At 36.8% G+C, this 22,628-nt stretch overlaps 1 protein-coding gene across 5 annotated transcripts in view; it reads left to right on the top strand.

Moving 5' to 3' along the window:
- Window positions 1–16,897, top strand: part of MKL2 (MKL/myocardin-like 2) — an 81,361-nt gene extending 64,464 nt beyond the window's left edge. For 3 of the 5 annotated variants that reach the window (XM_010578474.1, XM_010578475.1, XM_010578477.1), the window contains 6 exons: window positions 1,965–2,990; window positions 4,291–4,443; window positions 7,394–7,552; window positions 7,861–7,998; window positions 9,415–9,475; window positions 11,475–16,897. In XM_010578474.1, the coding sequence (XP_010576776.1) occupies window positions 1,965–2,990; window positions 4,291–4,443; window positions 7,394–7,552; window positions 7,861–7,998; window positions 9,415–9,475; window positions 11,475–12,013 (2,076 nt within the window). In that variant the 3' untranslated portion in view covers window positions 12,014–16,897. The remainder of the gene's footprint in view (window positions 1–1,964; window positions 2,991–4,290; window positions 4,444–7,393; window positions 7,553–7,860; window positions 7,999–9,414; window positions 9,476–11,474) is intronic. The other 2 variants (XM_010578478.1, XM_010578479.1) reach the window with 1 other exon arrangement.
- Window positions 16,898–22,628: the final 5,731 nt, after the last annotated feature.

Below are 22,628 nucleotides of genomic sequence, written 5' to 3'. Positions count from 1 at the left end.
TTCTTTCCCAAAGAATTATAAGAGGAAGAATAATTTCAGACAGATTGTGTAGGTACATAATTTGATACCTTGGGTAAACTATGAGGTGCACTTAATGTGAAGTTTTAGCCCAGGCAGATTTAAACACTGAAACAGTAATTTTCTCTTGACAATTTTAATATATCAATGAAGAGGTTAAGTAGTATAAATTAAAAGATGCCCTAGTAATAACATATTCAGAGAAGTCACTGCTATAAAGCAACACAGAAATAACACTAGTAAAAGAGAATAGAAAATAAGAGATCATACCAGAGTCCCAACACATCTGAAAATGAACACTAAATTTCATAAAAGCTTCTTGAAGTTATAAATATAACTGTGTAAACTCTGTTTAAACTGTAATATGAAAGCATTGCATACGATTTTATTCCTTCAGAAATACATTCACAGGAATTAATACTTTGAGGGACTTAATGAAAATGAATCTGAAGCAGCTTGTGGGGGTTTAGGTTCAGATCCTTTCAACAGCAACTACACCAATGTGCCAAACCTGAGCGGAAGAGCAGGGACATCTAGTGGGCAGTTTATTCATTTCTCCTTTCCTTTACCAAGGTGTTGGGTTTCTGAGGGATGGGAATGAGTATCTCTTTTAGACTTTAAAGGATAAAAAAGAGATTTTGGAAGGTCAGATTCTCAAGACAGTAATGTAATGTCGTCATTTAAAGCCAATCTTTTAATATGAAACAAGTCTATAAAATGCAATTCAAACAATAGTGTTTGAAATAAGCTTTTCAAACTTTAAGTTATTAACTTTTTAAGATATTTAAGTTAATATCTGAATTTGTGCTTAGCAGTAATTAAAGCCGTTCATTTACCCATTTCTGCGTAATTCATTGGTATTCCTGCTAATGTGGTAACAGTAACATAAGCCATACTTGCAGACTTGCTGGTGGTGGTTTTAACAATCAATCATCTAAATCAGTTCTGATTAAGAATTCAGAAATACATTGTTGAAAAACAAAAAAATTGGAATGCACTCTTAAGCAAGTGCCAAGGATACTAGACTGGGGGAGACAGCTAATAATCATTAAGTAGACAGTTATTTAACATAAAATTGCTGTGGTTCTTAGAGATGTTAAATGGATTGCTGTGACTTTTCATCATTTCCAAATCATGAGGACCTGTAATTTAAAATTCTAGACTGGCAAAGTACTGAAATATTACTGAGGTCAGTAGCTTTTATTCTTCTGGAGGTGGTTCTAACATACATATAGCCCAAACATTCTACAGTTAGATGTGGTGTATGTAGATCATACACAGAAGCCATTCATTGTGACTGTTCTTACTTAATTGATATTTTGAAGCACAGAATTAATTTACACTCAACACATTTGCACTTCACTTTTTTTCTATCAGATACTGGTTTAATTTTGACTGCTTAAACTTTTTATGTTTGTAAAAGAAAGCCAGGTGGCATATAGCTGTAACTGTTCAGTTGCTAATTAGAGAGAGCAAGCCTTTTGTGTTTGATGGGTCTATTGAACCATCCAACTGACCTGATAAAATTTCTCAGAAATAGATCTGTCTTGATGGTATAACAAAGGGGTTCAGTGTGCTAGCGTTCAGTGCTTTTATCTGCACTGCTGCCATCATCTACAGGTTTGCTTCAGAAGTTTTTAGCCCAGAACTGGAGCTGTACGATCATTCTCCTATTTTGAATATTTATGAAAAATCAGCGTAACTTTGCTACTATTCATTGTACAAAAACTGAACACTACTAAGGTTTTGGCCACTTAAACAGTGAAGGTAAGTAGCAGGTCATGGAACTGTGCCCATGGATCATGCATACTGTCAGAACCCTGAGGTGTAATAACTAGTGAATATGCTGAAAAATCATTTTTCTTATTAAGATGTAATGTGGTAGAATGTATGTAAATAAGTTTTAATATTTTATTTTTTTACTGTCATGCTTTATTTTATTTCAGGTAGCTGAGCTTAAAATGGAGTTGAAATTGAGGGGATTACCAGTGTCTGGAACAAAAACAGATCTTATTGAGCGTCTGAAGCCCTATCAAGATCTTAATAACAATGGGGTCACTACTAGTAGCTCTGTTACAGTAACCACTTCTACTGGGGCCACAGGTAACACTGGGGAAGTGACTGTGGCATTTCCTGTTGCAACACTAAATAAACCAGTGGCTAATACAATATCCAGCTTTCCTCCAGAAAAAACATCTACTGGACCTGGCTGCAAAGTAGTAAATACTGAAAACATTAGCTCTCCTTTGCCTATATCTCCCTCTCCTTCAGAACAATCTACTCTAAGCACAGATGATACTAGTATGGCAGATACTTTCACAGAAATTATGAACATGGTGTCACCATCCCAATTCTTAAGTACTTCACCACTAAGAGCAAATATGAGTGATGATAATCAGAATCGCAGCAATGGAAGCATCTCAACTATGGAGTTTGATGTAGCAGAAAAGGACCGCAAGCTTCAAGAAAAAGAGAAGCAGATTGAAGAGCTCAAAAGGAAACTGGAACAAGAGCAAAAACTTGTGGAAGTACTGAAAATGCAACTTGAGGTTGAAAAGCGGGGACAACAGCAACAGTCTCAGACTTCTGGTAACTCAGCTGCTTTGGAACAGAAGCAATTCAGTGCTGTTGTCAAAGATGAAAATGCTCTAACTGACTGCTCTAGTACAAGTCAATCTGTACCTGTAGCTAGTCATTCTTTAGGACAATCGGTATATAAGAGTGGCCAGAATCCAGTTGCCAAAAAGGCAGTTATTATCAAGCAGGAGATACCTGTGGCCAAAGCTGAACCTCAGAATGCCATTTCTCAATTTTATGTTAATCCACAGAGGCAGCCGCAAACTGCAGTTGTTGCCCAACCTCAAGCTTTATTAACTACCCAAGGAACTGCACAGCTGCTCCTTCCACTATCTATCCAGGGACCGAATTCTACCACTGCAGTGCAGCTACCAGTTGGAAATATAAAGTTGCAGGTAAGGGTGTTTTTTATTCTTCTTCATGTAAACTGCATGGCACAATTTGCATAATTTATTATAAATAGGTAAATGTACTGCTTGTAAGTAACTTAAAAATCAGGCTTAGCCTGTTTCTGCTTTAGGGAAAACAGAAGAAAAACTTAAGAGGCAGTCTCTTTATAACTTCTTCTGGTACTTGCTTTCTTTGCAACTTTTGTTCCCAGATACTCTTTCCTGAAAAGTAATTGTCTTACCGTGTAGTGCCTCCGTGCACAGTTGGTTTTGATTTATATCAGCATATACCACCATTCTGTCAACTCCAAATTGTAATAAGAGAGCTACAAACCCAGTACTTTATTTTGAGGTATACCTGTTTGCAAAACGTGTTAGAACTTCCTTGTGTGGTGATAGCTCATTAGATTTAAAAATGTGAATGCTAGGTTGTAGAACTCCAGCAGAGTTCCAAAAAGAAACCATCATGGTTACACAAATACTATTTTTAGGCTGACTATAGGTAGTATTGGGACATAGCTAGATGAAATCCCCTGCCACTCACATGGTTATTGGGCCAGCAAGTGTTCTTTCAGCTCCAGCATGTACTTGGCTGTGGTGGCATGTTGTGGGCTTGGGCTTTGGTGCTAGCATGTGTGCTATCACATTTAGCAATACTTAACGAGGGCTGTAAAAATCTGATAGGGATGGGCCCCTCAGTCCGCAGTGCAAGAGCTATTCCTGGTAGCTACGCACCCAGACAGATCTTTGTCTAAATTGTTCTAAATTCCTGCTAGAATTCTGTAACAACCTTAAGCAGCTTGTTCTGATACTTCACTTCACTGGTATTGCAGAAAGTTTTCCTACCTACCAGCTAAAATTGTCTTTCCTGAGGCTAGACACGCTTCTTGCCTTTCAGTGGCCATTAAAAACTATCTGCTTAAAACTGTCTGCTTGTGATCTGCTTAAAAACAACCTTTTTCTTGCATCATCAGTTTTGTCTTTCTGGTTACTCAAACCCAGTTCTTACAGTCCTTTCTTACTGGTTATGCTCTCTCTATCTCTTACTGTTTTCATTGCTCTTCACTGGACCCTCTCCAGTTTGTCTTTCTTTCTTAAACTCCCTTGGCAAAATAAACACCACCTTTTAGCTGGGAACTCACCAGTACCAAAGAGAGTAAAAATTTTGTCTCCTGTATACAGTTGACACTCATCCTTCCCAGAACACATGCTATTGCTATTCTGCATAATCTATGCAATAGATTTTTACATGATGTAATTTACTGTGAGATACAAATAATGCAAATATTTTATCTTCATCCTTTAGGCTCAGTCACAAGCGGGAATACAGACCCCATCACAAATACCTGCTCCTATTTCTTCTGGCCTGGTCCAGACAGCACCTCAGATGCATACTCCACAATCAAAACAAACCACCATCACGCAGCATGCACTTGGTCAGACCCAACAAATCAGAAAGGTTTGTGGATAGCAATAAGCATTAAGATAAATAGTTGTGTAATCTAATTCTAGGCAGCGCTTTTAGAATCTTTTATGTCATCTGTGTCATATATAAACGATCAAGTCACCTAACATCTCTGTACCATATTTTTCTGTGTGATATAATGGACTTGTAACTCCTTTTCTTTCCAGAATTTTAGTCCGTGCAGGACTTTATTTTTCAGTTGCAAATAAATACACGTAAGGCTAAAGAATTTCTATCTTAATGGTACTCTTATGGCGCCACTCCTACTACGTTCTTCCTCATGCTTGGTACACGTGGTGTATCAGATATTCCAGTCGGTTTCTCTTATTTGCCACTGGCTCAAAATGGATGAATCTTGCAGGCAGTTCCTAAGAAAAAGCTTCTACCTATGACTTCAGAGATTTATTCTTTTATAGGAGTTCCTTTTAGTTCTCCTGCTTTCCTTGTTGATTTCATCCTTACTTAAGAAGGCAACTATGGACTCAGATACTGAGCATAGCAATTCCAGTCAGTCAAAACCCCACCACATATACATCTCTTCCTGAGGAATGCAGAGAGTGATTCAGAGAGATACTTCTCTTCCTCTCTACCCAAAACAATCAGCTCTGAAATTTCCCATTCCAAAACAGATGTTCATCAGCACTGGATGCACAGCTGTGAATGCCAATCCAGTCATGTTCATATGGTAACTGATACCAACCCATCGGCAACAGTCATCACAAAAGAAAAGGCTTTCTCCTCCTTTGAGCCTCTTCCAGGCTGACCTCTATTATTAGGAACTCAAGAGATTGGGTTTGGACCTTTATTTCTTCCTTATCAGTGCTATTGACTCTAAGGCTCCTATCACTTAGGACAACAAGGTTTTTCAGCCTGCCCCAAGGAAAGGATAATTCAGAAACAACTGACATTTCAAGATGAAGAGGGTAATTTTTACAGTATTTTATGTAACTGTTACAAAATATCTCATCCTTTGAAGTTTATATTTCAATTTACAAAAGTGCATCATAAAACCCATGTTCTGATGTGATTTGGGGCTTCTATCTGTGCATTGTCCTTGATCTCCTTCTGCTAAGGCTCTTGTTCCAGATAAGAATTTATCATAGAAGATGTATGATTATGCCCTGCCATTCTCTAGACAGCTGGCTAATAAAGGGGAACACAACTAAATGAGCATCATTACTCTTCAGACTGCATGTTCAATCTGTTTAATTTCATGGACACTGAGGTTGTCCTACAGAAGTCAAAACTGACATATATCCAAAAAGCAGATTTTGTCCAGGTTCTCTGGGATTTGGTGAGGGGCTAATCTTACGCTGTTAATTTGACAGGTCCCATATAGAAATTTTCCAGTCATCCTGAGGCATATACCTGTGCCAGAGACTAGCAGTTTGCTTCCTTTGCTGTCTAGAAGTTCCTTGAAATGATTGCAGGAGATAACCAAGAATTGTACCCTCTGGTCTTTTGCCCTATTCAGATCAGTTGTCATGGAGACCACATAGTTCCCAGCAGACTTTAGTCTGCATCTGGCTATCCTGAGCTGAATGCCTGCCTATCCTAGCTGTTTTTCTCACACATCTACTGCCATCTTTTACATAGGAAGCCAAGCAGCATAATTGCACTGTTTTTTATATCAGAATGTAAAATACTGATGTGATACAATAGATCAGGACAGTCTTCATCCATTCAGCATTAGATCTACCTGTCTATTGTTTGCATTTCATGAGGCTTGGATATTTCAGCAGTCAGATTGAGCTAATGAACTGTGAGTGAGTAATGCTACTTATTAATTTCACACTTTTTAGTGAAGTTGGCCTTCCTAATAGTGATCACCTCCATAAATAGTTGTTTTCCAGAACTGGTTTCCCTTGAATTCATCTAGACTTTCTCAGGTAGCTCAGATTTTTATGCAAACCAGCTGATTATTCCATTTATTTTCTCCTACACACTTGAGGTGTCAACATTCTAGCTACTACATGGCCCTTGTTCTTCAATTCATTCAGTAATAAGAAGACATCTCCACAGCCATTCACCTCAGTGGTAGACAGCTGAAGTACAACAGTTTTCACACAGATGATCCAGGTGGCTAACAAAAACTGTATTAAACCCTCTCACAGCAGACAATCTGGTATTCAGACTGTACTCCACAGAGCTTATCCTAGCTTTTATCTCCATCCCCAATCTGAGATTTGTCACACCTTTGTCATAAAGGTATCTGGGAGCGATACTGAATTTAAAAGAACAGTCTTATGCACTCATACATTCATAGGTCCTCTTCCTCTCCCTTTAACTTAAAAATATGAGAAGAAGGATACTGCTTGGAATCATTTGCAGTGAGTGTATGGACTCTCAGTTGAAGAAATAAAAAGTTTATATACCAGTAACCAAATTCACAGCTGATACCCAAGTTCATCAGTTATATCTTTTGCCTCTCCCTCACTACTCATAGATAGCTGTAGTTAAAAGAAACTAGAATTATATAGCACAAACAAAACCTTTCTGTCTTAAAGCAGGCAGCACAGGACAAGTGTGGATACATATAGTAGTTTGTATCAGGCCAGAAGTAAGTTAATTTTATTGACTGTCCACTAGGTGGGGAAGTCAGGCATACTACATTAAACTGTTCCATACTTTTCTGAATGTATTTTGGAAAAACTATATTACACTTTCCTCACACTTCTGGAAAGTTGCAGGGAAATATTTTTAGTTATCAGTGATGAATGAAAGCATGTCACAGCACAAAGTTTCTTTCATAGAGTAATTGTTCTAGATTTACGAATTATTCCACTGGAGGGAAAACTCAGTACAAATAACATTCCATTAATAGGGAATTTAAGCAAGCAAGTATTTAAAAAAAAGTCTTAAAACTTTATTAATGTCATTTACCCAATGCTATTAATTTTTTAAAAAACCCACAACCTAAGACTGATACATGAATCCTTTACAGGTTTTTCCACCTACCACATCAAATACAGTATTTTCCTATCAGACGGCACCAGTTACAACACCTTCACAATCTTTTATTAATAAAACGTCAAACTCTAACGTTCACACTGGTGGTAATCAGGTCCCCTCTGTGCAGAATGGACCTGCTACTCCTAACAAGGTAAGGTTAGCCCAACAGTGTTCCATAAAGTTCAGCTTTATGTTTTTATTCTTAAATAATATGTGACTATGTACATACTGCAGTTCACTCCAGGAGGAAGAATGTTTTGTAGATTTTAATAATGCATATATGTATGTATGTATGAGAGAGGGAGAAAGAAACTATTATTTTATTCCCCTGATCACCTATGCTACTGTTATTTGTAAATATGTAGATTGGTATGACAAAATAGGATAATCTGTAGAACTTGATACATCTTGAATTCACTAAAACATATTGTTTAGTCATTATTTTGTTATTTCATGCAGCCTGGCTCTCCATCTCAAGCCCAGCCTTACATAGTTCAACAATCCCTCTTCAACAACACAGTATCCAAGACAAAAGATCCTCCTCGTTATGAAGAGGCCATAAAACAGACCCGCAATATTCAGACATCGCACCGTGAGGTAGTTATTTTCTCCTGTTTAGTCTAGTAAAGCCATTTTTTTTCTTTAGAATTATCAAAGCCATTGCTTATTTTAGTTTTTTGTTTGGTGTCAAGATTTTATAACATACTCTGTTAATATTTTCATAATTGTGTTTAACTACAGGATTCTTGTTTCATGATTCTTTTCATTAAAAGTAACAGACATGTAAATGAGTCTTGCAGTATCCACTTGGTGACATATATAATTGGGATAATGCTGCTATTGGTACTTAACAATAACTAGCCTTCAACTGACTTGTTTCAAGGATGTATGATACCCAAGGTTCAGACTTAAAAAAGAAAATACTTTTTCCAAAGTGAGTAAACTTGAGGAGAATGTGTGTGAGTGTGTTTATACACACTTAGGCAAACATATATAAACATGAGCATAGGTGCTTGCTTGAAAAGAGTCTATATTTAGTAAGCTTGATGAATAATCCTACTGAGTGCTTTGTCAGTGTACTATGATAACCTTCGTGTTGGAGGGAACTATGCCAAAAGATAAAACCTTGTGGTGACTTGGTATTGGTTGCTGGTTTTGTGGTGGCAGACACTCAGGCAGAAGCATAGGTATCTAATGCTATTTTATATGTCCTTGGCATGTGTGAGACATCCTGACAGTGAAGGCACAAAGGTGGTCCTATGTGATTCTATCACTACCAGTTAGCAAAGTGCCTCTCCACTGGCGTCTTTCCAGGAGCTAGATCTACTGATGACAAATTACTTCCCATCTCCAGAGTATAACCAATGTCTTAAAACACTGTTTTCATTTTGAGACCATCATAAAAGTCGCCACTTTTCCTAGACTATTTTTGAAAGAATGGGTTTGCAGAGGTTTTGTTACCTTTTGCTTAAGGTTCAGATATTCAGGAGGTGGCTATTTAAAACAAACAGATAAACAGTTGATGAAAGCTCATCCACCCCATTAAAAAAGAAAAGAACATGAATCTACAAATTGAAAAAAAAAACACAAACCCATACCTAACAAAATGCGTCTTACATGATGGCTTTCGCAGGGCATCTCTGAGAGAAAGCAGTTCAGGGTGCAGCCCGCAAAGTCCTGCAGTTATTCCAGATACTTGGCCTGGTACAAAACAGGGTTAGTAATTCTCCTTCTTATCCCTAGTTTTCTGCACCTCTCTTCTGGGTTGCATTCATGAAATCTTTGTCTTGCATTTCAGATTTTTTCCCTATTCCTTTGTACTGAAACTGACCACAGGGATTACAAGTGTGTCTCCAAACTATTTCTCTGTTTTCTAGATTGACAGTTTCACATGAAGAATTTTAGTCTTGATCATAGGTTAGTACTTATGTACTATTGAGAGAAGCTAGGATCAGTCAGCTTAGGAAAAAATACTACATCTTAAAAGAATAACCCTTTTCTCATGCACTACAGATTTCCAGTGTGCACAGTCAGCAGATGGATGATCTTTTTGATATTCTCATCAAGAGCGGAGGTAAGATAATTGGCATCTGTGTGATGTAGTGATTTAAAACCTGATAATAAAAAGTCAGTGCTATAATTAAAGGAATGAAAGGAAAGAATTCTTCCAGGGAGAGGAGGTAGAAGCTATCCAGCCTGAATTAAACTAATATTTCTGAAGGTTTGCAATAATTATTTATTAAAGAAAACATTTACCAAAACACATACAGTCAACCTACTGTAGAACTTCTCTGCTTCTAAATTAGCCCAGGCAGACCTTTGCAATAATCCATACAGCATTCAAACAATTAAAATAACACCTTAGGTTAGCACAGACGTATTTTATCAAAATAGGAAAAGTTGAGCAAGTCCATACAATGTATATTGAAATTATACAAAAAATAGAATAAAGTAAGAGTTAAAGCATGTTGATACTAAAATTTCATTAAATATAACCATGTATTATCAACTCTAAACATCAAAGAAACGTTACTGGAAAAAGTATGTATGAACTACATAGAGACATTAATGAATAACAACTTTCTATGTCAGTTAAAATAAAGGAACTATCAGAAAGGAACTGAAATAACTCAAGTAATATACAAAGTAGCTTTGCAGTAAAAGAAGGAGGCTTTCAGGCATAATTAGGCTTTGTAGGCTAAGAAGCCATTACAATACTGGGAAATGTTCTTGGTGCCAAGCAATTCAATTAACTTAATGTTTTGTACTACTGTCATACAAGGATCTTGATGGCAGTGAATGCCAGGACAGAAGTGACTGATTGCAGGCTATTAGAAGATTTTAGCGATATTCTAAACATTAAGTATTTTTCCTTTTTCAAAGCAAATTGCAGTGTCAGCTGAAGAAAATGGAGTAGACAGTGACAGACATGAGTTAAGTGACCTGTGCACTGAACAACTCAAGCTAAATTAAAAAATGTTTTCAGTGCTTTTATTAAAATATTGCATGGGTAGTTTGAAGAAGTTCTACCTCTGGAACAGAGGATGGAGGAAACATTCGTGTGCTTACTTAAATATTTTGCTTTGAGTGTTACATTACTAAACCTATTGGATCTTAAAGGCAACAACTGCTCCATATTTGCTAAGTTGCAATAAAAAAGCAAATGTTTCCTGATCATCTTTATGAAAAACGAAGTAAAGCATTCGGTGCTCTTGCACTTACATAAGCGAGTTCTACACTGAAAATGTTTAGTTTATTAATGTACTTCAAGAGAGTGAGAGGGTCTGTTTAGTAATGCTTTGCTTTTACTAAGCAATCATTTTAATAGATGCTCTTACAGGTTTTAAGGATGTGGGTTTTGCTTGGAAAACTGTTGCAAAACATATTGTCAGGTGCATTTTTGCTGGCAGAAACATCACCTGTGCTAGAGTATTTATTTGCATATTCTGGTCTGTCTAATCTTATTATTGGACTCCATTAGCATATAAGAATTAACTGGAACTTACTTTGCTTTATTTGCTTTTATGGTTACTGCCACTATCTTATATGGAACTTCTTGACAGAAGAGTAGTTTTAGATTCTAGAATCAGTAATAAATGCATCCTCATCACATCAGCTGATCTCTTGGACTCTACTTCATAAAGGTAGACACAGTGCTAAACAGAGATGGAACTGAAAATTGGTTCAGGTGCTCTTCTCCAAATGAGGAAACATGTTGGTTCCATAATTATTCTAATTAGTCAGAAGAACTATAACCATGAAGGAGGCAAAGCTAACATCTAGAACATTGTTCCTTTTTTCATCAATAGAAATATTCTAACTGGCTGAAGTATTATTGAAGGCAGAACTCTGGAACTTGTTTTACAATACTTTGTTGATGATAGAGTACCTGACATAGTCTAATGTATGTAGTGTTAGTATTATCAGAACAGCAGAATGACTTAGTCCATTGAGTTCACTGTGGATGCATCCCAAAGTGGGCAAGAAAAGGGTGGAAGTTGTAAGCCTGAGGACATATGTCATTATCTTTTCTGAATTCAATAGTGTGGTGGTTTGTTTTTTTTTTATTACAGAGATTTCCCTTCCAATAAAGGAGGAACCATCTCCCATTTCTAAAATGAGACCAGTAACAGCCAACATCACTACAATGCCAGTGAATACAGTGATATCCCGCCCACCACCACAAATCCAAATGGCCCCTCCTCCTGTGTCTTTAGAACCAACAACCAGCTTGTCTATAAGTTTGGAAAACCAACTTGAAGCCCTCTTGGATGGAACTTTACCGTCAGGTAATGAAATTCCTCAACTGACAAGCAGTAATGAGGACAGAGAGTCATTTTCTTTAATTGAAGACCTCCAGAATGATCTGCTTAATCACTCCAGCATTTTAGATCACTCTCATTCACCCATGGAAACATCTGACCCACAGTTTACCACGAATAATTCTTGTCTGTCTCTTGACCTTCCTGATACAAATTTGGACAATATGGAATGGCTAGACATTACAATGCCCAGCTCCTCATCTGGACTCACTCCTCTCAGTTCTACTGCCCCCAGCGTGTTTTCCACTGACTTTCTAGATCCACAAGATCTACAGTTGCACTGGGATTAAGCTGTAGCCAATGAGAACACGACCTGCAAGTCTCTTCACAGCAGAGGTCCATTATTGTATCATTCTGATTGCAGTTAAGATAAATTAAGACAGTAATGTTTGGAAGAACAAATGCTTGAAGCTAATTCCTTATTGATTTTCAAGTTTACAACAGTGAATTACTTTATGCTCCTATCAGTAATGCAGATTAGGGCCCTCTGAAAGCTGTATTTCACAAGTCAGGAAAGGATGATTGTAGTTACTGATTAGAAGTACCCCAAGGTAAACACATCACAAATATTTAAGAAAGAAGTTATGTCTCTGACTTTGTAATGCTTAAATGAGCAACACAACATGGCTAAACTTAGAGAAGAAAAAGTGAGATTTCAACTGTCTGTATTGACACAGCGAGCAAATGTTTGGGGGAGGGTGAGGTATCACTGCACTTCATTGTTCCTGTGGATAGCCTGAGCCAGGTTCCAAATGAATTGTGAGAGCAAAGGCAAGTAGAAGCACTGGCTGGTTCAGTGAAATTTCATGTATCTAGTCTCTTAATTTGTTCAAGTTGTTTTTATATTTTGGTTTTGTGGTTTTTAAAACTCTTCCCCCATTCTTTAATCATGAGGGAAGAATTTAACTGCATCCAAAGGGATATTAAGTGTAACTGCAAGAAATCCACCGTAGCTACGCCAGGTAATATTGAGAACACTGAATTTTCTATAGCAATGCTCTGCATTTAATAGCTAGGTTTTAATGTGTATATCAGACAGTTATTTGTATACTCTTTTAACTTTGTATAGCTTATTTTTGTGAACAGAAGGGAACAGTGGTCTTCAAGATTACTATAGTGGAAATAATAAATATCCTAATTTACTCTGTGTTTGAGGATATTTGTTACAGATCATTGAATCCAGTATCTCAGCATATTACAACAGTTTGAGGAAGTAGAAAAGTTTAATTAATGCTGTTCTGCACTACGATCCTGCAAGCATCTATGCAAGAATAGTCCCAATGCCCTCAATAAAAGATGTTTGTAGGATCAGACCAAGTTGCAGGGGACAGTACTGACAGGACAACCATCATTTCTGAATGAATACTTTATCTGTTGAACAGCTTTGTCTACCACTACATAACATCAGGGAAGCTAAACAGAGAAGCTGATCAGTGAGAATCCTAAATAGCAGTATCAGGATGTACTGGTTTGTGATAAGAAGGCTATGTCATATCTGAAACAGATAATAGCAAAAATTAAGCTCTTACCTCAAAGCACAGCACATGAAAATATTATTTTTTTTTTTAAAGCCCTTAGTTGTTTTTTTCATAGTCTATTATGGTAGCAGTTGGAAAAACAAACAAATAAATGCAAATAGAGGTAAAATACTTTTAAGTTCTACGGTTGTCTCTCAGGTAGTAGGTGTTAAATGTTGCCATAGATGATGTAAGCTGATCATCAAACTTAAAATTGGAATTATTTCCTATTAGGGAATTCCTAAATTAAGATAAAAAGAAACAGTCCCCAATTTCCTGAACAATGGAAGCTTGATACATTTTCTAGTCTGAAAAACTGATCTCATTGCAGAATTTCTTCCTCACCACCAGCCTTCAAAAATAAAGTTTTGTAGGAGCTAATGAAAAAATGCCCTGAAGCTTTTGATTACTTCTTAGACTAATGATATATATCAAAGAATATCAAAGAAATAATGAAAACAGAAAGTAGCTGTTAACTATTTAGCAACCTGTATCACATTTAAAAAAACAGAAAAACACCACAATCATGTTAACATCAAACAAAATACTTTTGTCAGAAAATGTTGTGGAATTAACTGCAAATGCAGTATGGTTTACTAATAATGGCTTCAGATAAAATAGTGGATTACATCACTGATTCAAGGTTTAAACTGGCATCATATGTTTGCATCGTATCAGTTACCAGCAATTTAAATCATTGTATTTCTTCAATAGTTTTACAGGCCAGGATTTACTTTAAGATTAAAGTACAGAAAAACAATCTATGGAGATTTTTCACAACAAAAGATGAAGTTGAAAGACCTATTTCGTTATTCCTTCTTGCTGTGCCTACAGTACTTGAGTACAATATTGCACGTGGACTGTCTGCCTTAAATTTTGATGGTATAGGAATCTTCAATAACACTGAACAAATACATTCAACTTTTTGCATTCCTTTTCATCATATTATCTTGGGAGCTAATACTCTGAGATACTAAGTGCCCTCAGCTGTTACGAGAATAAGAATTAAGGACTCTTGGTCTGATAGGAACAACTTTGAATGAAATTTAGTGTTCTGCAGTACTGTCAATTTATTATGTGTGATACACCAGACATCAAACCACATATGTGTGGTTAGAGTTACCCCTTCCTGACCCTGCCTTCTGATTAAGTATGAGGCAAGTAAATTAATTTTTAGAGGACAAAGTAACCTAGAGCAACTGTACTGTCATTTTTTATGTGCATGTAAATAGAGCTTTAAACTGGCAAAGTCATCTTGCTACAAAACTATCCTTATTGACAGTGTAGAATGTTAACTAATCCATAGGAATCTATGTGCAGAAATAAACCCAAACAGTTGAGATGTGTTGTTATCAGTACAGTATAGCTTTCTACTCTAAAAGTCCATTCGGAAAAAAAAAAAACTATTAAAAAAATTATGGGATCATTTTAGGTTTTGAAGTACAAATATTCTAGTGTAGGGAACGTGTGATTACTTTTTTGTACATTTCAGAATTGTGTATTAATGGTTTGCTTTAGACTTTGTTCTGAAATGTGATATATTTGCCATAGTTATATATGCCTGTTATGGCAGAAATAGATTTTACTTAGACTTCTGTGTGTGCATGTTTTACAGGACAGTTTTTGTAACACAAATACAATACATCTTAAATTTAATCATGACTGTGCAGTTTGACTGTACAGAACTGAAGATTTCTCATTAAGAGAAGAGTTGCAAAGGAATGTACTGGCACTAAATCTGCCATTTAATGCCTGCAATATACTAACAGAACACTTCCCATCAAATGTGGTGTTAGTAGATCCTTCAAAGTAATTAGGAATACCATTTTATCAGTGTGAAAATCGAAAGTTGGTGTTTACACTTATAGACGCAGAGCTCAGACATACATTTTACAAGGCTAATGTTAATCAAGAGGAGTCACATCATGCTTTTAATACAGAAATGGTATTTGTTATGCACTTTTAGTGCCATTCAGCATTAGTTAAGGCAAGTAAGTTTACAGGCAAAATGTTGTTTAACATTATAAATAGTTAAGAAATCATTGTCATAAATTTAGCAATTCTCTCTGAGAATAAAATTAATTTATGGCAGTTGATCTCTACAGAGATTTAGAGTCTAATCCAGCAGTGTGGGCTTTCAGAATCAGACCTTCAAAAAGCTGAGGCCACAGCTTTTAGAAATCATCACTACTTAATACTGCAATTTCTTTCCAAGGTATTTCTAAATTCACCACCAGGAGTTATGTTCAAGGAAGCAGGTGATCAAAATGGAAGTTTCAATATTCAGCTTTTATGTTATGTAATCTCAAACATTCAGATGCCTGAAAAGTGTAGGCACCACAATTGGAAACCAAGCACAAGCTGCTGAACTGTTTTCAAGACAGAGAAAATGCAATCATAGAATACATTTAACTGGAAGGGCATTATGTAATCAAACACACTAAAGCTCACCGATGTAAACAGTTATTATTTGGATGGCATCTTCTGTGTATTATAAACTTAAAGCAAATTCTATTAAAACTGGAAAAAAAATTTCTTCCACTTATCTCTAGTAAATGTGCTGTTGAAACTATACTGTGGTCTATTAAATTGCCTTTTGATAACTTCTAGACGATACTAGAGATGGGGTTTTATGTGGGATATGTGGAATGGAGTTGCACATAGTATACATACATGGCCAATAAAGAGCATTCATTAAAATCTGAAGTAATCTCAAGTATTCCTTTTATACCAGTTTGCTAGGAACAAAGTGCAAAAAAGAGACACCTACATCATTCTGTAGTGTCTAATACTGAATATAAAGACTTTTTAAGTTAAAAGTGCATACATGTATTTGTAGAAATCTAGCCAAAAAAGCCATTCTAGCTATGAGAGCAAATTCTCAATAAAAAGCAGGGAATGGTTAATAACTATATAATCATGCTATTTTTATAAAAAACACAGCTCAGATATTCAAAAGACAGCCTAAAATAAATTATAATAATATAAAAAATTAAATAGGAACCAAAGCATTGCCATTTATTTTGCCAAAGGAGGCACTTCATATTTTGAAGCATAGGAAATTAAATCCCCAAAAGTATTATCCATACTTTTTTAAAATCAAGGATGTAGATATTTTCAAAGCTGTTTTTGATGTTTAACAGTACAGATTTGTTTTTGTTGTTTGAGAAATTTGTATTAAGTAATAGCACAGGCTTTTTTCCAGATAGGATTTTTCTTCACAGTACTGCTTGCAGTAGAAATAACGCTAACCCTAGTAGGTGTTTCTCTTCTTATTTTCATAGTCATAATTACGTCTTAGCATCTCATTTTGTGAAAAGAAGAAGATAGACATCTGTCTTTAGGGCCCTCTTCATTTAAGCACTACTTTACTAAATGCAAATTATGGCAATCAGGGCGTCAGTTTATGTATTGCCTTTCTATAAGAAACCATGATGCCTTTGTATTTGCTGTTTGCACCCCTAAAATCAATTCCATATGTTTGAATGCCATATGTTTTGCACATTGTACTGTATATATGTAATGCATACTGTATTTTTATATGTGTACTACATTTATCAAATATTTTGTACATAGTGGCAATATTGTAGCTACTGAGGAAATGTTTGATATTTCAGCATTTTTGCTAAGTGTCTCAAATAAAAAAGGAAAACTGTGTTCATTTGTCCATGCTTACTACTTAAAAGTGGAAAATACCATTAATAATAATCAACAAAAATTCTGACTCTTATGAGTCAGAAACATTTGGCCTATGATCTAAGTACCTTTCTCAAAAAAAAGGAGTAAGAATGAAACCTGCGCTTAGACAAAGTCCAAAGGAATGATGGTTTGTCTTCAAAATCAGAGCCAAAATCTGTAAGAATAGAGATTTCCTGAACTCTAAAAGTTTAGGTTTGGACTTCCCCGCCCCCCCCCCCAGCAATACTATTATATTAATTCCTTTCCTGTTTTTTATTCTTTTCTCAATAAAAGGTAGGGTAAGAACCCTGACTTTTCAGTACTTTTGTCCTTTTTAAAAAAAAAAAAAATCCTAACGTATGCACAAGTGTAACTATCTTACATAACACACAAGTAAAATATATGTGACACTCTTCAAAATATTTTAAATGAAGTGGCTTCATAAAAATTAAAACAATTGTAATCAATGAGCTTTTTATATAACTCATAAGCCATACAGTCCTTATTTTGTCATTTGTCACCGAATTTTCATGATGTGCAGTTGCTGGGGTTCACCCCCCACCACTCATCTCTTAACTAGTTCATTGAAAAATGACTGTTTCTTTGGCTCAGCCCAATCTTAAAAACCAAAGCTTCCAAGAATACCTATCCTGCCATAGTACTTTTTAGAAGGTATGAACAACTTGGGAGTGCTTTTCCTATGCTACCCAGAGAGTAACCATGTGTTAATTGCACAAACCTAAACAGCTCTGACAGTGTACCTGCAAAGATGTACTAAGTAATTTTGGACATTCCCTGTTCTTTTTCACAAGAGCAAAACGCCTTATTTAAAAAGTCTTCTAAAGTCCAGCACAGAAGAGGACTTTAAAGTTACATAATGCATGCACTGACCACATGTGACTGCGCAGGGGTACTAAAGAGCTCACTGAACAAGCACTAGTTTAAATCCATCCCCATCAAAGAAGAAAAATTGATCAAAACTTGAGATGCTGTGGTAAGACTTGGGAAAATATAGTATTCTAGTATGTATTTTTGTTAACCACAGAGAGTCATGTTTGTAGCAAAATTCTCTAAGGATAATCTCTTGGATTAGTCCACACCACTAGCTTGTGGAGAGAACAACCTGCATGTATAAAAGCAACAGCAAGGGAGATGGGGGGGCTCTAATATTGTTATGACTTACAGTGCCAGGGTAAAAAAGGAAGAGGGAAAAACCTAGTTTCTTCCTCACTCCAAGTGAGATTTTTTTCAGGGAGGGAAAAAGGGCAACTTAAAATACAGCATAAACGAGGCATTCCAGAAAGGCGTGTGTTCCTATTGTGAACCTCTCATGTCACTGACCTGGAGCAAACTGGTGGAAGGGTTCCACTGAGCTGCTCAGATCAGGCCACATAGATAGATCTCTTGGAAAGCTGTGCCTGTGTGATCAGGCAAGCTCCTGATTATTCCCCAGATAGTTTAACCTCATTTGTGAGTCAAATGCAACATTTTGTTCACTTATGCAAATGAACCTTTAAGGCTTCTCAGAGTGAAGTCAAAAACTATTAAACTACCATTGCAGATTGCTGGGTGTATTTCACCTTGCAATACAGACTTCTGTTCCTAATTGAGTTACATTGTCACAATACAGAAATAATCCCCAAGTGAGTTTATATGCGCATTCTTATCAACTACAGAATACTGCAATTCTTCTTTATACTTTACAGCACTAGTCTTGAATTTAACAAGAAAGGAAATAGTGTTTGTATCATATTTTTCTGAATAGGAGCTACCTGTTCACAATAAAAAATAATTTGTAAAAAAACCAAGTACAAAGAATAAGGCTATTCTGTGAGAGATTAACGGATATTTCAGAACTATAATATGGCAAAGAAAGGATTAGAAAATTATTTCTGATGTAGAAAAGATTGCACCTACTTTTATTCATGACACTTCTAAATTCTTCCAAGGTTTTCAAGATGTTCCGGATTGTGGGATTGCGTATTTGCATTTGGTATTCTGCTCAGCTTGTGTTCCAGAACACCTCTATGCATTTCTTCAGGAGAATGAGCTATAAGCTGTTCAATATGCACAAGCTTCTTTTCATGATGAAGCTGCTTCATTTAAATATTTACTATTATACCTCCTCTTGTGGAGGCAGTCCCCATACTAGATCACCCACCGCTTCCTTATTAAAGTCTGTTCTACACTGATGACATCAGAACTTGGCCAAATGTTACAAAACCTATAAAATTGAACAAATTGAAACTTACTAATATGCCCTGTAAATTGAATAAAATACCTTTTCTTTATGAAATTTAACCATTCTAAAAGTTTGTAGGCTATATATGCCACAAACTTACTTTCAGATAGCACACACCAAACATAAATATTGCAAAACAATCGCAGCACTTTTTGACTATGCATTTGTGCATTACAGAATTTATATTTAGAATATATCAGAGATAAAGCACTTGTTTTGGTGCCAACTGGCAATTTGGCGGGTTTATTGTTTTACAAAGACCAAGAAATACAAACACATAACCCTCCCCCCAAACTGTATTCATGTTAGTATTATGATGTAAACACCAAGACAAGAAGGACTGATGAAGCTTGAGATTATGCTGAATGAACTTCTTATGCAAGCTAAACCCTCGTTTTCAATAAAACCTGAATATATTAAACCATGTTCTATAAATGGCTATCATTACATTTCTCTTTACTCTGTACAATATTAAATGATACATACTCTCGCCTATTAGCTTGTTGTTACACAAATGTTGCTAGAGTGATATATTTCTTAGAATATTTGTACTGTCTCAAGTCAGAGATGTTTCTTTGATAGCAAAGAAGTCACACAGACTTCCCCACACCCCATACTATAGTCCACAACCCCACCGAGACCTTCCTAAAAGAGAATCAAAGTAACAAATTAGAGCATCTGAGACACAATAGCTGTTTCTTTTTTCCTTTAAATGTTTATCCATAAATTTATAGAGTAACTTTAAGAAATATTTCCCTTCACATAAAATATTACCTGAAGATGAGTCTCCAGTCTTCTCTGCAGAACAAGGACTGCAGGGCCACTCTACCGTAACACTGCATCAGACAAGCTGTTGATTAAAATAGTAAACAGAAACATTCCTTCACAAAGCTAGGACAAGGTCTAAGCTCAAGTAATTGATAACTGAGAAGCAGTCCAGCTGCTGCACAGCAAGTCTTTATAAACTCAGTTACAGAGTTGCACAAATTCTGCATAAATATGAGTGTTCCCTTGTATCTCCTCAAAAGAGTCGGGGAGATTTGTAGAAAGGCCTAGTTTTGTACATTAAACCAGACATCAAAGCCCTCTCCTAAAGCAGCACCTCCATCTCGTAAGAGTGAGCCTTAGGGAAGGAAGAAAAAAACCTGGTGATTATTTTCTCCTTCCAACAAAATCTCTGACAACTTTTCAGCATTGGAGTCTTCTAAAGACTTTCCTTTAGGAAAGTCACATAGTGTTTTAAAAAAGATTTTGTCAGAAGAGAACACTGCATAAGGAGGATTCACCATACAGAATAAGGGCTTTCACATGGAGCTCCAACAAGGGTTAACAACCAGCATAAAAGACGCTTCCAAACAAAAGTATCCAGACATCAAGACACCACAGGCAATTACACATTTTAAAATCAAATTTATATTTTTAGTTATAAAATGTATTGTTTTGATAAATCAGCCCACCATTAAACAGCACTTTGTTAAGACAGATACAGTAACATTTTTTCCAGACACATTGAGAAAGTTAAGCTTAGAGAGTAGGCAACTTTTTTAAAACCCAATCAAGTATTTCCTCTTAATCTATTCAGAAGACCTTTACAATTTCAAACTGAACTTTCAGTCTCTCCATACAGTTAAGGAAGAACTTTAGCATTAGAAGTTGATTTACCATTAAATACTATTTCTGATGCCAACCGAATACATTTATTAAAAATGTAGTGCATTTGAAGAGATACAACTCATACAAATTCTACACATAATTCAAATAGTCCCCTCTGCTTCCTCCCAGCACAAAATTACTTCTCAGCTTATAAAGATACAAAAACATGAATAAAACAAACACAGACATGAACTGCACAGGAACTGTGATGACAAGTTACAATTAGCAAGTATGGCACATAAAAGAGCATATTTTGTAATAAGCTAGTGGGCCAGAAATGGAAGGACATCAGTCAAGCATGATTTATTAAAATCTAGCTCCTTCCTACTGCCAGCTTGGTAATACTAAGAGTAACTCTTCTTCAGTCAGCTAAGATAACTGGCCCTCTGAGGTCACTTCTTACCATAAAATTTACGGGTGTGAGAGTTGAGTTAGGCAGTTTCCACTCCTATGCATCATCACACTTTTGAAGTGCTGCAGTGACCACAACGATCAAGACAAAAGCAGAATACAACAGTACTATTCTGGCTTCCCAGCTTTCCATAGTCCAGATGAGGGCATGTCCTTTGAAGCTAGCAATGAACACGACTTGCTGCATCCAGCAAGTGTTCAGGTCGCCAGGCCATCAGCTATGCCCATAAGGGCTGGAAAACCAGAACGGATCACCTTTGGGACAGCTATGCCAGGGTTAGTAGCAAACACACTTAACATAGGCTGACTATCCAGTAAGGTAATTTAGATCAGACACCTTTCACTGCAGGTGAACCTAATTCGAATTGCTCTGCTGAAACACAGGCAGGCATGCATGCATAGAGTTATCACAGAGAAGCTGACAAATGGCAACTTTTAAAGAACTTAAATTTGTTCGTACAGTCAAGCCAACAGGCATGAGTTTTCCTGATGACAGTTCAAAGAACATCCCAAAAGGATATAGATATATTAATTTTTTAACACACCTGCATTACAGCACCACCAAATTAGTAACTCTGATCTCAACCTTTACAAAGGTACCTCTGTTAACATGTTTACATGCTTCTTCCATCAAAAGAAAAAAAAAAAAAAGAGAGAGACTGATGATAGCTGGGATCAGTACCACCCACAGGTCAATAAACAAAACTCCTTTCATCCAGGAAGACAGAATATAACTTGGGTGTCCAGCAAAAGTTTCACATGGAATTCAAAGGGATCTCCATAATGAACAGTAGACGAAAACTAAAAGTTTCATTTTCAGGTCACACTTGTAAATATCTAGGAGACCGATGTACGTATTTCAATACCTTTTCAGCATTTCACAACACTAAGTTTTTATAGGGAACGTAGCAGGCACTTAGTGATTTTAATTTAACATTTACCATTTAATTATCCCAACGTTTTGCATTTCTGCTTCTTTCTCCGAGGAAGAAAGTTTTATTCCCGCTTTTCTTCCCCCTCTCGAAGCTGCTCTTTCTGGTCTGAGGAAGACTACATCGCTTCCAACGCGCTTACTGCTCTGAACGCAGCGAGTGCCACCTTTCGGTGAAGAAAACGCCCGCCGCAGCTCAGCTGCGTGCCCGCCACTTGCGGCACCACAAAACCACACCCCCCCCCCGGGGAACACCCCTCTGTCGGCCCGGCCCGGCCGCCCTCACAGGCGGGAGAGTCCCGGGGCCCCGACGCCTCGCCGGGGAGAGGGCGCTGCCCTTGCGGACGCCTCCACGGACGGACGGGACAGCTCCTCGCCGCTCCCGCGGAGAGAGGGACTTCCCTCGGCCCCCTCCCGCAACTACCGCCTCCTCCTCCGCAGACACCTACCGAGGGGGCACCTGCTGCCGCGCC

Source organism: Haliaeetus leucocephalus, unplaced genomic scaffold (assembly GCF_000737465.1).
Source record: "Haliaeetus leucocephalus isolate CR32 unplaced genomic scaffold, Haliaeetus_leucocephalus-4.0 Scaffold636, whole genome shotgun sequence".
Lineage (NCBI taxonomy): Eukaryota > Metazoa > Chordata > Aves > Accipitriformes > Accipitridae > Haliaeetus > Haliaeetus leucocephalus.
Note: the sequence above shows the minus strand (reverse complement) of the source record. Positions and strands in the feature narration are given on the sequence as shown.